This window comes from Numida meleagris, chromosome 4, assembly GCF_002078875.1.
Source record: "Numida meleagris isolate 19003 breed g44 Domestic line chromosome 4, NumMel1.0, whole genome shotgun sequence".
Lineage (NCBI taxonomy): Eukaryota > Metazoa > Chordata > Aves > Galliformes > Numididae > Numida > Numida meleagris.
This window is the reverse complement of record NC_034412.1, coordinates 54,513,156-54,525,375: the sequence shown is the minus strand read 5'-3', so window position 1 is coordinate 54,525,375 and position 12,220 is coordinate 54,513,156. Positions and strand designations below refer to the sequence as shown.

General features: G+C 40.2%; 2 protein-coding genes across 5 annotated transcripts; one reads left to right on the top strand and one right to left on the bottom strand.

Annotated features, from left to right (window-relative positions):
- On the bottom strand, positions 73-3,752 carry LEPROTL1 (leptin receptor overlapping transcript-like 1). 2 transcript variants are annotated; one of them, XM_021393426.1, is made up of 4 exons: positions 3,642-3,752; positions 3,372-3,447; positions 2,185-2,371; positions 73-1,168 (listed from the first exon to the last, which is right to left on the bottom strand). In XM_021393426.1, exons 1-4 carry the CDS (start codon positions 3,655-3,657, stop codon positions 1,052-1,054), a joined length of 396 nt encoding a protein of 131 aa, XP_021249101.1. In that variant the 5' UTR covers positions 3,658-3,752; the 3' UTR covers positions 73-1,051. The 2 variants fall into 2 exon arrangements, with proteins under 2 accessions (XP_021249101.1, XP_021249100.1); XM_021393425.1 differs by having other exon boundaries at positions 3,603-3,672.
- On the top strand, positions 3,765-12,157 carry LOC110397314 (store-operated calcium entry-associated regulatory factor-like). 3 transcript variants are annotated; one of them, XM_021393423.1, is made up of 6 exons: positions 3,765-3,952; positions 4,268-4,440; positions 5,808-6,198; positions 7,044-7,075; positions 8,162-8,270; positions 10,090-10,202. In XM_021393423.1, the coding sequence occupies exons 1-5, from the start codon at positions 3,871-3,873 to the stop codon at positions 8,228-8,230; spliced, it is 747 nt and encodes a 248-aa protein (XP_021249098.1). In that variant the 5' UTR covers positions 3,765-3,870; the 3' UTR covers positions 8,231-8,270; positions 10,090-10,202. The 3 variants fall into 3 exon arrangements, with proteins under 3 accessions (XP_021249098.1, XP_021249096.1, XP_021249097.1); XM_021393421.1 differs by lacking the exon at positions 7,044-7,075 and adding an exon at positions 10,686-12,157 and having other exon boundaries at positions 3,771-3,952; XM_021393422.1 differs by lacking the exon at positions 7,044-7,075 and adding an exon at positions 10,686-12,157 and having other exon boundaries at positions 3,773-3,952; positions 8,165-8,270.

Sequence of the window (12,220 nt, the reverse complement as noted above, 5' to 3'; positions counted from 1 at the left end):
AAAGTCATGCATCAGCTGCATCGTGTGAAGGAAAAAAGTGTGTGTGGAGGGGGGGAAAGAAAAAAATCATTCTTAAACAAGTTTAACATAAGGTTTTAATTTACAGTTGAAAAGTTTTATTCCATTCATGGTATGTATAAAATAAATTAAAAAGAGGAAGGAGAAAAGTTTCGTATATGCTTGAAATTAACACATACCAGTAGTTCCGTAAATGAACATTTTACCCTCTTCATGGTAAAAAGTTGACATAAAAGCTCAAAATCATACAATAGTTATAAATAGGATTCAGAAGGTATTTGTTTTAAAAAATGGAATTTATATATTGTTTTTCCCCTCCCCCTACAACGCAATTTGGTTTTGCATGTCATAATATTACCACATTTACAGAGTATTTGAATGTCACATCCACACAAAAATTGATAACGAAGCAGGTAAAGTGCTAGCGGTGCTTAAATTTAGGACTTTTCCCAAATAACTCCACCTGCTTCTCAGCCTTTTCCTTAAATGAAGGCTATCAACATTCATCAGCCAGTTTGAGGTACGGACAGAAGAAAAAGTCTGTAACTCATACACCCCCACCCTTGCCTGCTCTACAATTGTAACAAGCTGTGTATCTGTAACTGACAATGGTGGTGTACAATTGCTTACCTCAGTTCAGCTTGTATATAATTTAATCAGCACATTAAAAAATTGAAGCACTGTATTAATGCTAAAAAAAAAAAAACAACTTTAAACGTGCTTTGAAATCATGTTTTAACATTCTTGTTTCAGCTTTAAAGCTTCACATAAACACTGAACAGAATGACAATTTTAAACCAAGAGAGCACCTAAAAACATACCAAAGGTAAAAATGAAATCAGCTATCTCTTTACTTGATAAAAACCTAGAAACCCATCAGCAAAACAGTAGTACGCTCAGAACAAACAAGGTGAAAAAGGAGTGTCTAGAATAGTGGAGAGGCTTGCTACACTACTTCTCTTTATTGCCCATTCTCTCATTTGTATGGATGGCCACTGAATGACAAGATGTCTATGATAGTTCTGTCTTCCTTTCACCACTGCTGCCAGCTGAAGTCGTCATTGCTGCCAAAGACCAAGAAAAATCCTAGGATCGTAGCAAAGATGACTGTATTCCCCGTAAGAACAAGTGCACACGCGCCCCAGTAAATCTGTGAACAAGTGGAATTCAGTTAGATACATCCTGAACCAAATGTTGACAAGACAAAATGTAACATCTTGATGTCACGTTATAGACAAAGTTCAGCAACAGATCCATGATGAAAGACAATGGTACCTCATCACGCTAAGAAGGCTGGATTTGGCTTACCTTAAAGGGTTTGACCAAACCATATAGTCAACCATGCAGCACTACACTTTCTTCTAGCCCCATTCAAAGCACTGGCTAGCAGGCGTGGATATTTTGCTTTACTGTTTCTGGATGTAAAGTGAGGCTAGGAAAAAGCATCAAATTTTTGCAAAGCCCAGCTATACTTGCGAGACATGGGAGTTTTTGTTTGTTTGTTTTAAAGACAGGCAAGGGCGGAGGTCTGTAAAATATCAGCCGATGTACAAGTAACAGTAATTAAAAACAGAGGTGAATGTTTTCCAAAGGCAGTAGTCAAAGGGTGTGAGGCATTCAAACCGTCTGACCTGTTCTTGCCTGAGATGTACATTCTGTAGTTTTTGATTTAGTATCCTCTGAAACTTAAGTGAACAAGGTCATCTTTTAAAGGGTTTTAGTGGAAAGTCATGCACTGGAAAGACATAATGACACATCAGAAGATAGAAAAAAATAAGATCGTATGTCCTTCACAGCAAGTGCTAAAATGCACTGTTATATTCAGACTTCTTTAACTCAACTATTCCACAAATTGCCTTCAAAGTATTCTGTGAACTTCTATATTTGGCTACTTGCCTACTAAGTTTTCATGCTCATTTTTTTTCTGCAGTGCACATAGGATGTTAGAGTTTATTCCACAACCACATAAAGCAACTGGCAAATACGTCTTTTTTGCCACACTTCCATTTCTAAGTTGTTGGGGTTTTTTTCCTGAAGGAACTCCTGTTTCCACCACAAGCATCTTAAGTACATTTTTATAGAAGTTGCTCACTGCATGAAAGTTCTACCTTCAGTTAATAAGGTTTTCTAGCAAGGAATATTTTCAGAGAGAGAAATAGTACTAACCAGTTCTGCTCTGGCAAAAACTATAGGCAGTCCAAATGCTGAGACAACAATGCCTGTTGTAAGAAATACAGCTAGCTCCTTGCAGGCATTACTCGTAGCATCTGTGTCATCTACTAATCTTCTTGCTATGCAGTACGGGATAGGAGAAAGGATGTAAAAAAACAGAACAAACAGTGGCCAGTATTGGCTGGAAAAGAAAGGAGAAGGAAAGTTAACATTAACTTCATTTACTTCCTGCTCTTCCTAAAAATCAATGTCAGGTATTTTCCCCATCCAGTCCCCACATTTGGGAAAGATGGACACAAGCCCAGGCAAAGCAATCCCTTCACTTTGGAATAAAATGGCATTAATCCAACATACCATACTTATGAACTGCTTCAGCTGACCTCAACTGTAGCAACAGAGACCTCATTCACAGGATGTTCGTGAAGCAAGGTTTCACTAAGAAAGCCTAAATCTAATGCTACTTCACATGATGATCTTAAGAGCTAAGTTTAACCTGTCAGCTTTACTTCTGAACAGCAGAGACCTTTGTAAAGTCTTCAGCTCATTTTTGCATGTAAACTTTGAGTACACGCATAGGATCAGAGTATTGTTCTCTGCCAATACTCAGAAGCCATAGAGCTCCAAACAGTTTGATACACATTATTTTGTTTCATCTGTTCAACTAACATCTTATCTTTTATTGCTCACAGCTCACCAGGCATGACACTGCAGCTATGCATGGTTTAAGTGAAACTTAAATCACATTATTTGAAGCATGACAGCGTAATAATAGTGCTAAGGGTTTGTGCCACCAGCTCAGATTTTATCATAGAGAAGAGCTGCCATAGGAAAACTAGTCACATATATAGAAAGCTGTAAATGACCATTGGCAAATTTGATATTTATCTCTTATTGAATAAGTCAGTAAGGAAGATTTTGATTTAAGTTGCAAAGAATCAAAACCATATGGCTGACTTTCCATGTTCTTCGTCTATTGCTTCCTGCCTCTAGGAAACAAAGAGATAGGAATCAATAGGACAAGCATACAGACAGCAGCTGCAGTTGTGTGAGATGTTGCTTTGCCCAGCATAGAAACAAACCTCTCCCACATACAGGATGAATCGCTCGTTAATTATGAGCTAAACCATTCTGCAACCAGACGTGCCAAAGAACACGACGCACGCAAAGAGCAGACACATTACTTGTATTGAGGAAGGGCGCAGCCCAGCATCAGGAACATCAGTCCCACCGCTCCCCCGAAGGACAGGCTGATCAGAGCTGTGAAAACAAACGCAGAACAGATGAGCACTGCGATCAGCTGCACGAAACGCCAGCTACAGCCTGCAAACAACCGGAGAGTATCCCCGGAGACGGGCTGGCCCTGCCGCTTTACCGCAAGCACCGCAAACGGGCCGGGTCTCACCCTATCTCACCGAAAGCCTTGAGGCTACAGCCGCTCCCACCCCACACACCTTTGATGCCGGCCATGGCGCTGCGCGTCCCGCTGCCGGGAAACGGAACTACGTCACCAGCCTCACCCCCGGAAGAGGAGGGTAGCACGCAAGTTACTTCCGCTATCCTTCTCTTCCCATGGGCTGTGCTTCGCCCCACGTCTCCGCCCCTTCCGGTGCGGCCAGCAAATGAACGGCGCCCTGCGCCTGTTAAGAGTGTTGTGTCGCGTCGACTAGCCTTAGGGCTGTCATGGCGGTCGACGGGGTAGTTGCTGCGTTTTTCCTGGTCCTCTGCACTGTTGCTAGCACTGCGTGGGGCTGGGACCAAGAAGGTGCGAGCTGTGGGACCTGGGGTGTGTCTGCGAGACTTCCGGTGGAAGGGGCCGCGGGCCTGCGGCCGCCGGCCTGTGGCCGCCTCTTTCCACTACGTTGTTCCTGTGACAACGGGGTGAGGGTCTGGGGGGTATAGGCTGTGGGAAAGCCGCTTGCGGAGGGGCTCCTCAGTCAGATCGGCTGCTAGCTCGGCTGTGGCATCGGGTGGGACGGAACGTGTTGGGGGGCATTGGGGGCTCCAGGCGATTCCTCTCTGTCTCAATGAGTCGGATGGTGGGATGTGGCCTTGCTGACCTCGCTGTTGCCTGTTGCAGGGGTCCTGCTGCGGGACGTGCAGGTTCTCACTCTGCACCGGGGCCGCTACACCACGGCTCGGCGAACGGCTGCAGTCCCTCAGCTTCAGTGCACTGGAGGCAGCGCTGGGTGCTCCCATATTCCTGAGGTCGTTCAGTGCTACAACAGAGGCTGGGATGGCTACGACGTGCAGGTAACAGTGGTTAAAGTCTGTTAAACTGAAATGGAACCATCCTCATACAGAACTGGTAACTTGTGAAAGAGAAAGTAACTGACCAGAGTATCACTTTTGTTTCTAGTAGAGAACAGCTAAAGATAACACTGGATATTGAGAACATTGTGTGCGTGTATATATGTCTTTATGAATTATCCATGAAGTTTTTAATTTAAAAACACTATGAGTCAAATCTTCATTGGTGTTAGTTGAAATGTTGCTTGAATTTGTGCAACCAAACTTAGGCAAATCCTTGAGAATTCTCTTGCTTCAGCATTGCCAAACATATTCACAATTTCTAGAACAGAAAGGATTACTGGTATTTAATTACGTCACTTCTACCCTTTTAAAAAATAAGTCAAAACTTTTATGACTTCCAAATTAATTAGATTTCTAAATGTTGAGGCACTGCAACAATTTTCCCAGATAGGTGGTGGATGCTCCATCCTTGGAGACATTCAAGCTCAGGCTGGATGAGGCTCTGAGCAGCCTGATGTAGGTGTCTGTGTTTCTTGCAGGAGAGTTGGACCAGATAACCTTTAAGAGTCCCTTCCAACTCAAATGATGCTGTGATTCTGTGGCTTACTCTTGCATGTTAATAGTTTACTCTGGCATTTCAAAAAAAAGCTTTTTTATTTGCTGCTACACTACTACTATTGTTGTAATTGATATTGTAATTGTTGTATTGTGAAAGTGCAGCCCAATTGGAACTTGTGGTGGTTTCTGCTATTCTGAATTATTAATTTGGAAGCTATGTTTTTCCAAGTGTGTATTATTTACGTGTAGAATTGATAGCAAAGCTTAGATGACTCACAGAAATGTGAGACTGAGAAATCCATGTATATTCACCTGCAAAATCACAGTCTATTGTCAGTTGTCACCTTTGAATCCCTAGTTATGTCTGACGTGATTTTGTTTTATATTGATCCAAACATAAATATAATCACATGCTCTAGTTTTCAGGCTTCCATGGTCTATTTTTGTAGCTGTCATCCAGTCTGCGTGGAAGACTCACTTCTTAAGTAACTGTCATAGATTGGATGGATTATTTTTAGAAGTGTTGCTTTACCTACAGAAGGGACCTGTCCAGTGAAGTAATTGACTTGTAACTCCTGTGTTCTAAACAATTAGATCATTTTAACTTCTAGGAATTTTAGAATACGTTCTTAGCTATTCTCAGATTCCAAGCCCTTCTCAGAATAGGAGTGCTCAGAAGTTCCTTATTCTATTGCTTTTTACTTGACTTCTTGTAAATTACAGCTTTGTCTGAACATGTCTGGGAACGTAGGCAGATATTTTCATCCCTGGAGAAAGAGCTGCTACTTGGTTTTCTGTTTATTTTTTAGTGGCAGTGCAAAGCAGACTTGGAAAACACTGTTCGTTTTGGACAAATTGAAGTGAGCTGTGAAGGCTATAATTATCCGGATGATCCTCACATCTTGAGAGGGTCCTGCAGTTTGCTGTTCAGGTTAGAGCTGACTAAGGAAGGTGAATGGAAAGCAAAGAACTCTGGAAGCTTTGGTTCTGGCTATTATCAGTCAACAAAGGATTCTTCTGATTCTGGTGCTGGAACAATTTTTGTAATCGTTCTTCTGATTCTTGCCTTTGGCATATACAAGTTCTTCCTCAGTAACCAGCAGCCCCAGCAGAGTTTTGGTGATAGTGATGGATTTACTCGTCCTTCCTGGCAGAGTCATCAGGCACCTCCTCCTCCTGGTTTTAAGTCCAGCTTCACAGGTAGGACTATAACCCATCTTTCAGTACTCAGAAACAAACACTGTCTTTTCTGCAGGATGTTCTTTCAGCTGTTGTGTTATATGACCGTTGGCTTCTTCATAACTAATTTCCTAGAAATTAGTATCATGTACCAATCCTCAGTTTAACAGGTGATTTGCTATAGTCCCAGTGGTCAAAAGATTTAATTCCAAGAGCAGAGAACAGTCTGTGCAGGACCTGTGTCTCATGTGGTGCCTTTCATCTGGAATTGGAAGCTGTATAAGTAGTGATGAGACTGCTAGGAAAACGTGCACCTTTTTTCTTTTCCCAGAAAACTGATGACTGGGATCACATAGTCATAGTGTCAAAGGCAAGTAAAAGTTATTCATCTGGTGCCTGACCAATTCATTTAACCATGCAGATGTGTAATGCTTATTACACATGCACTCAAATTACCTTGTAACAATATGCACCATTTCACTTTTTTCCTATTTTTTCAATTTTCTTTGTGAGATAAGAGTGGTCCTTGTAGTAAATAATAGGAATTAAGTTTACTTAATCAAAAGCTTATGTTTGAATAATGTTAACGAACGTTAATGCCTTCGTGCAGGTTAGCTCAAGCCACTTGCCAGCAGGGGGTGCCGGTACAACTCTTCTCGATAAACATGCGTGGAGCGTTTGCAGCACTTTATCATACGTACCTGGAGCAGAAAATTGGGGGGGGGGGGGTGTTAAGATTCTGTATTTATTAGTGAGTTTGCAAATTGATTTCAAAGTAATTATTTCAGACATACTTAGTGTGTGCACCTGTGCGTAACCTTGTGTATGTGTGCCGCTTGCCTGAGGTATTATTCTGGTCGTTACAGGGTTCTATCGTACTGGATATAGGCAAATAAAAGTAAGCATTCAGTGTGTTCATGGTTTTAATTTTAAAAATGAAGGATTGCTTTTTTTTTTGTCCTGCTTCTTGTAAGTTAATTCCACAAATGTGCTTTTAGTGGACAGAAGTCTGAAATCTAGCAAGGGTAGAGCCTTGAAAATATGTTTTCTTGATTGATCCTGAAAATTGAGAAACTTTAAAATGCATGTTGGGAGCCATGTGAGGATTAATGGTCTGCCTTCAGTTTTGACAGTGGAGCAAAAGCGTGCCTCAGAGTGTATAGGTCTGTATCAGGCACACATCTGTCTTCAAAAATTTGGGTGATAATGAAAAGCAAAGTAGTTCACTTATTACTCAACATTTAATTTGCCTCATTTCAAATTCCCTTATCATAGAGAATGATCCCTGTGAAACTCATCTAGCTAGAGTATATTAATTGCTTTCTTCTGTTAGTATTTTGACACCATCTACATGTTTACTGTAGATTTTCTGGCAAAAAAGATTAACTTCAGAATCAGTGTTCAGCCATGGTGCTTTTGAGTAAATTAATTGGTTTATCTCCTTGATTAACATAGCGTAGTTTAATGGGTATATTATCAAAGATGAGCTTATTTCTCCCAGTGCATTCAAAATTAAATTCAGCATCAAGTCACATGCAGAAGTCTGATTTCAACTGATAATGTAAGTCAGGATTAATCTTCCGTGATGCTTTATTCTTAATTTCTGTTTCTTAGTCTGCCTGCTTGAGCAAATTGGTCTTTCTTCGCTTTCTTTCCTATTTTAATCTAACTTGTCTGTTTATAAAATCTGCAGGCTCTGATTTTGCTGTGTTTTGCAAATATGGAGACTGAAATAGTGAAAGCTGATTTCTGATGTAAAAATCTTTACCTTTGTTAGTTTGCTTCTGTTTGGTTTTTTCCCCCCTGCTTTCCAAATTTTGAGGCCACCTTTCAAGACAAGCTTGATCAAGAATCACTTGAAATCAAGAAGAGCTTAGTGTCTAATTTCCTATTATGTTTAAGAGGCGAGAGTCTTATTGCAACAGCCAGCCTGAGGAGTAAGTGCTATTAACTGATACTTTTTCTTTTTTCCATTTGGCTTAAGAAGACAACGGATTTGGGACTCGTTCCAGTCATGAAACCAATTCCGGACCAGGATTTTGGACTGGATTAGGAGCAGGAGGCTTGCTAGGCTACTTGGCTGGCAGTCAGAGGTAAAACAGAATTCTGTCAAATTTTAAATATACAAGATTTCTGTTGGCATATAATGTACATTTATATTGTATGTGAGTTTTCAGACATGTATCATTCAGTCTCCAAAATGCTACCTCTAGAACAGCTTTGAGGTATAGTCTGTAGCTCTAGTAGCGAAGACATTCTGAACACCTTTCTTGAAAATATTTGGAGTTCTTGAGGTTCTTCATTCTGCTTTAAGTGCGTTCTCTGACCTGACTAGGTGGCTTGCAAATTTAAAACGAACACTTGAACAATGAGTATCCAGTCTCCTTTAAGGTACAGATAAAAATATGAAGCATAAAACCATGTGTAAATAGTTCTCTTGTGTCAGTGTCATCTCTCCTGAAGTTAGCATGGGTGGCACTTGCTCTTCTGTGATACTTAGTGCAGTCAAACTAAACAGCCTTTACTCTCCAGTCTCTAATGGCCTGTGTATGGAAATCCAAAATATGTGGTTTTCCAAAGGACTTGTAGGTCATGTGTAAGTTGCATTTTCGGAAAAACAGCACGGACTACATTCAAAAGCCATTTCAGTGCTGAAGCAAATAGCTACTGGTCATTGCCATGCACTTGGCAATCTTCATTAAAGATGAATCACTCTTAAGGAAACAGTTTAAGGGTGGCAATTGCTGCTGTTTTAGCCTTCACTAGAAAAAATACGTGGCTTCTGTGGCAGCTTCTCAGAACTTGAGCTGTTTCCTGTGTTTGTCAAAGAACTACAGGTGTATCAAGCCTAATCTTCTAGGAACCTAATAATATAATAAATTCAGTATAATAACATTTAGTTCTTACAATTGGGAATAAGGGCATGTGGGCGGGAGTGGTGAAGCATCTTTCCTTCTCTGTGAAGTGTTTTCCTGGTAACAACAGGAGACTTATCAGGTTGCTCCTTTGTTAAGAAGTGAAAGTTTGAGGTATAAAGTGTTCATTGTGCAGTCTTGGTTTCAGAAGTCAAGCAACATGCATCTGAACAGTGATTCATCAACAGTAGAAATGGTCTATACTTTCACTTTGACTAAAACTTTAAAGGGTAAGGGATGAAAGGTCAGATCTTGTTCTATTGTGCTAACCTCACTAAGGATTTTTAAAAAGTTAGGATACATTTGAAGGTTTCTTTACTTGGTAGTTATTAAGTACTTAAATACATTATATTTAAGCGCTGTGTATGTATTCTCTACGCAGAGGTCCCTTGATGTTCACCCCTTAGTTTCAGTGGCCTCTTAGTTAAGATTAGTGGCCTCAAAACATGTTTGAGTCCAAACACATAAACAAGCTTCCCTTTTCTCCCTCCCTCTGTGCTTCCCCTCCCCACCCCAGCCCCCCAGTCTTTTGAAATCATTATCCATAGAAACAAATCAGTGAATTGAAGATCACGATGCATTAGTCTTATTGATCCTATCTCTTCAAGATGGTTAACAGTGCAGAGGGATGTTTTCTTTACCCTTATATGGGAGGGGTTTAGGTATTACCAGAATATATTTTAACTTACAATCTCAAATAAACTTTCTTGTCTGATAGAAACTAAGGTCAGATTTTCAGAAGGAAGGATTTATTATTCATTTGCAGTTGTTATGGTGTCCTGAAGAATGACTTTCAACTTTCTTTTGAAAGTCTTCAGCTGTTATCCCTCCTATCAAACATATATTAATTCCTTTAAATAGGGAAGTTTCCATGTTTGGGAAAAATGCCTGCTTACAATTCTCCCTCAGATTAAGTCCCCTTCTTGTTTGGTGTGGTTATACCTTAATTATTCATAACGTCACTAATGATTTGTTCCCATTCTGTTTCTCTCATCAGAGCACAGCCACGCTCCTCGTATTTCAGTACATGGGCAGATCCCACAGCTGCACCTCCAATGCATGGGCAGTCCAGCAATTGCACACAAGGCAGCAGTACAAGAACTGCATCCGGTAAGGCACAAGACATTTTAATCTCCTGAAGTTTGAGGAAACTTTGGTGTGTCCAAAATGCACAGATGTTAAGTGAGGGTCAGAAAGCATTCCTGGTTTTATTCTGGTCAAGACTTGAGTACAGATGGGCAGACAACTATTTCCTACATCTTTTTTTCCTTATAGAAGCAGAGCAGCATTGTGTGGATGCCTACAGTGAGCATAGTACCACCTATATTAGGATGGTTTTTATCTGTAAGGTTAATTTAAGACTTTCTCCTTTGGGACACGTATAGTAGCATGCTCTTCTCTAGCAAACGTACAAACATGAAACAAAACAACAAAAAGAAGATTGTCTGCAAAGAATATTTTTCAGGCCAGTCAGTCCACAACTAATGCTTCCTTTTGTATTCAGTGCAAAAGTTTGACTTGTTTTATTTAGGATCTTTAGCCTTTATAGAATTGCAGAGAACCAATGGAGCTGAGACCTTTTTTCCTTTGCAGGATTTGGTGGCACAAAACGGAGATGAAGTCCTTGCTGTTACTGCATCTGAGTGATAGGACTAAATCGTCTTCCTCTGTACTAGCCCCCTTTTCATTAGCAGTAGCAGCTGTGAGATGTGAAGGACTAGGTAAATAACTGCTCTCTCTCCCATGTGGAAATGTGGACCTTCACTATTGTTTACTCGTAATGGAGCATTTGCTATCTCACCACAACAGCTTCTTCTTGAAAAATACAAAATAAACTCATCCTGATTGGGGCAAATTATGTTACGGTTGCTTATACGCGAGAGATTATGGTAATCAGTTTACTGTTCTGGGCTTAATTTCATTTAATACAGAATTTCTGTGGGTTTGGTTGTTTTGTTTGGGTTTGTTTTTTGTAATCCAGAGTCTGAAAATGTCTAATCATGCTAACACCTACAGGTTGCTGTTCTTTGAAACTACTTTTGCATGTCTTTTAAAATTCATGTGATTATTATTCTAAGAGCAATCAGCTAGTCAGACAAGGTTTTCCTTAGTGGAAAAGAGTAAAGCTACGCATCTAGAGAGAACAATGTTAATGTTTCTCTGTGCTGTGTGATTATTGGAGCCAAGACATGTAGACTTAAGCTACATTGTGTTTTAGAGTTTATCTACGTGGCCATGTAAATCCGCGGTGCTTCCAGTGTGAATATAGCCTGAAGTGAAACAATATGGTCCATGGCCCAGAGGTTTGCTGGATGCCCTGTCCTTGGAGACATTAAAGGCCAGGCTGGACAGGGCTCTGAGCAACGTGATGTAGCTGTAGGTGTCTCTGTTCATTGCACAGGAGTTGGACTACCTGACCGTTAAGCATCCCTTTCAACTCAAACAATTCTATGATTCTTTGTCTAATTTGGATTTTTATTCTGGAAGACTGAGGTCATTTAAGCTAAGGTGACTGCAGATGCTTTGCTCCCATTGCCATTTTCTTCTTACTGCGGGTGTTACTAATGCTGTGAAAACATATGATGTGAACTGGCTTATTTCTCAGTTCCTGTCTTTCCTGCTAGATGGCCTGTCCAGGGCATGATAAGCTGAAGATGCTCATTGCAAATGCAAAGAGGGCATATTGGAAGGTTTTTTCTCGTGAGAAGGAGCATATGATAAATCTTTATAGCCAAGTATAGCAACGTATTTTAATTGTGGAGTTCTTGCTTATTTTTAATTTGAGCTGAAACTTAGTACAGTCAACGTTCTACTCACGAACTAATTACTTATCAATGAAACTGGATTTTTTTCTAATTGGACAGTTTGAAGTGATCTAAATAATTATATGTCATAAAATGTTTTGGATGTTTTTTCATGTCTATTTATATCCTGTATGAAGTTTGTTTTGATACATAAACCTGCTGATTTGCACTAGTCTGCTGAACTTGTTTTAGGATATGCTTTTCCCTTCCATTTGATAAAGTAATAAAAATAAGTGAATAAAGAGTATTTTTGTATTTAAAGCAGTAGCTTGAGATGTGCAGGAATGGCACTGGGTATTTTTCAGGGTTGATCATGTCTCAGCA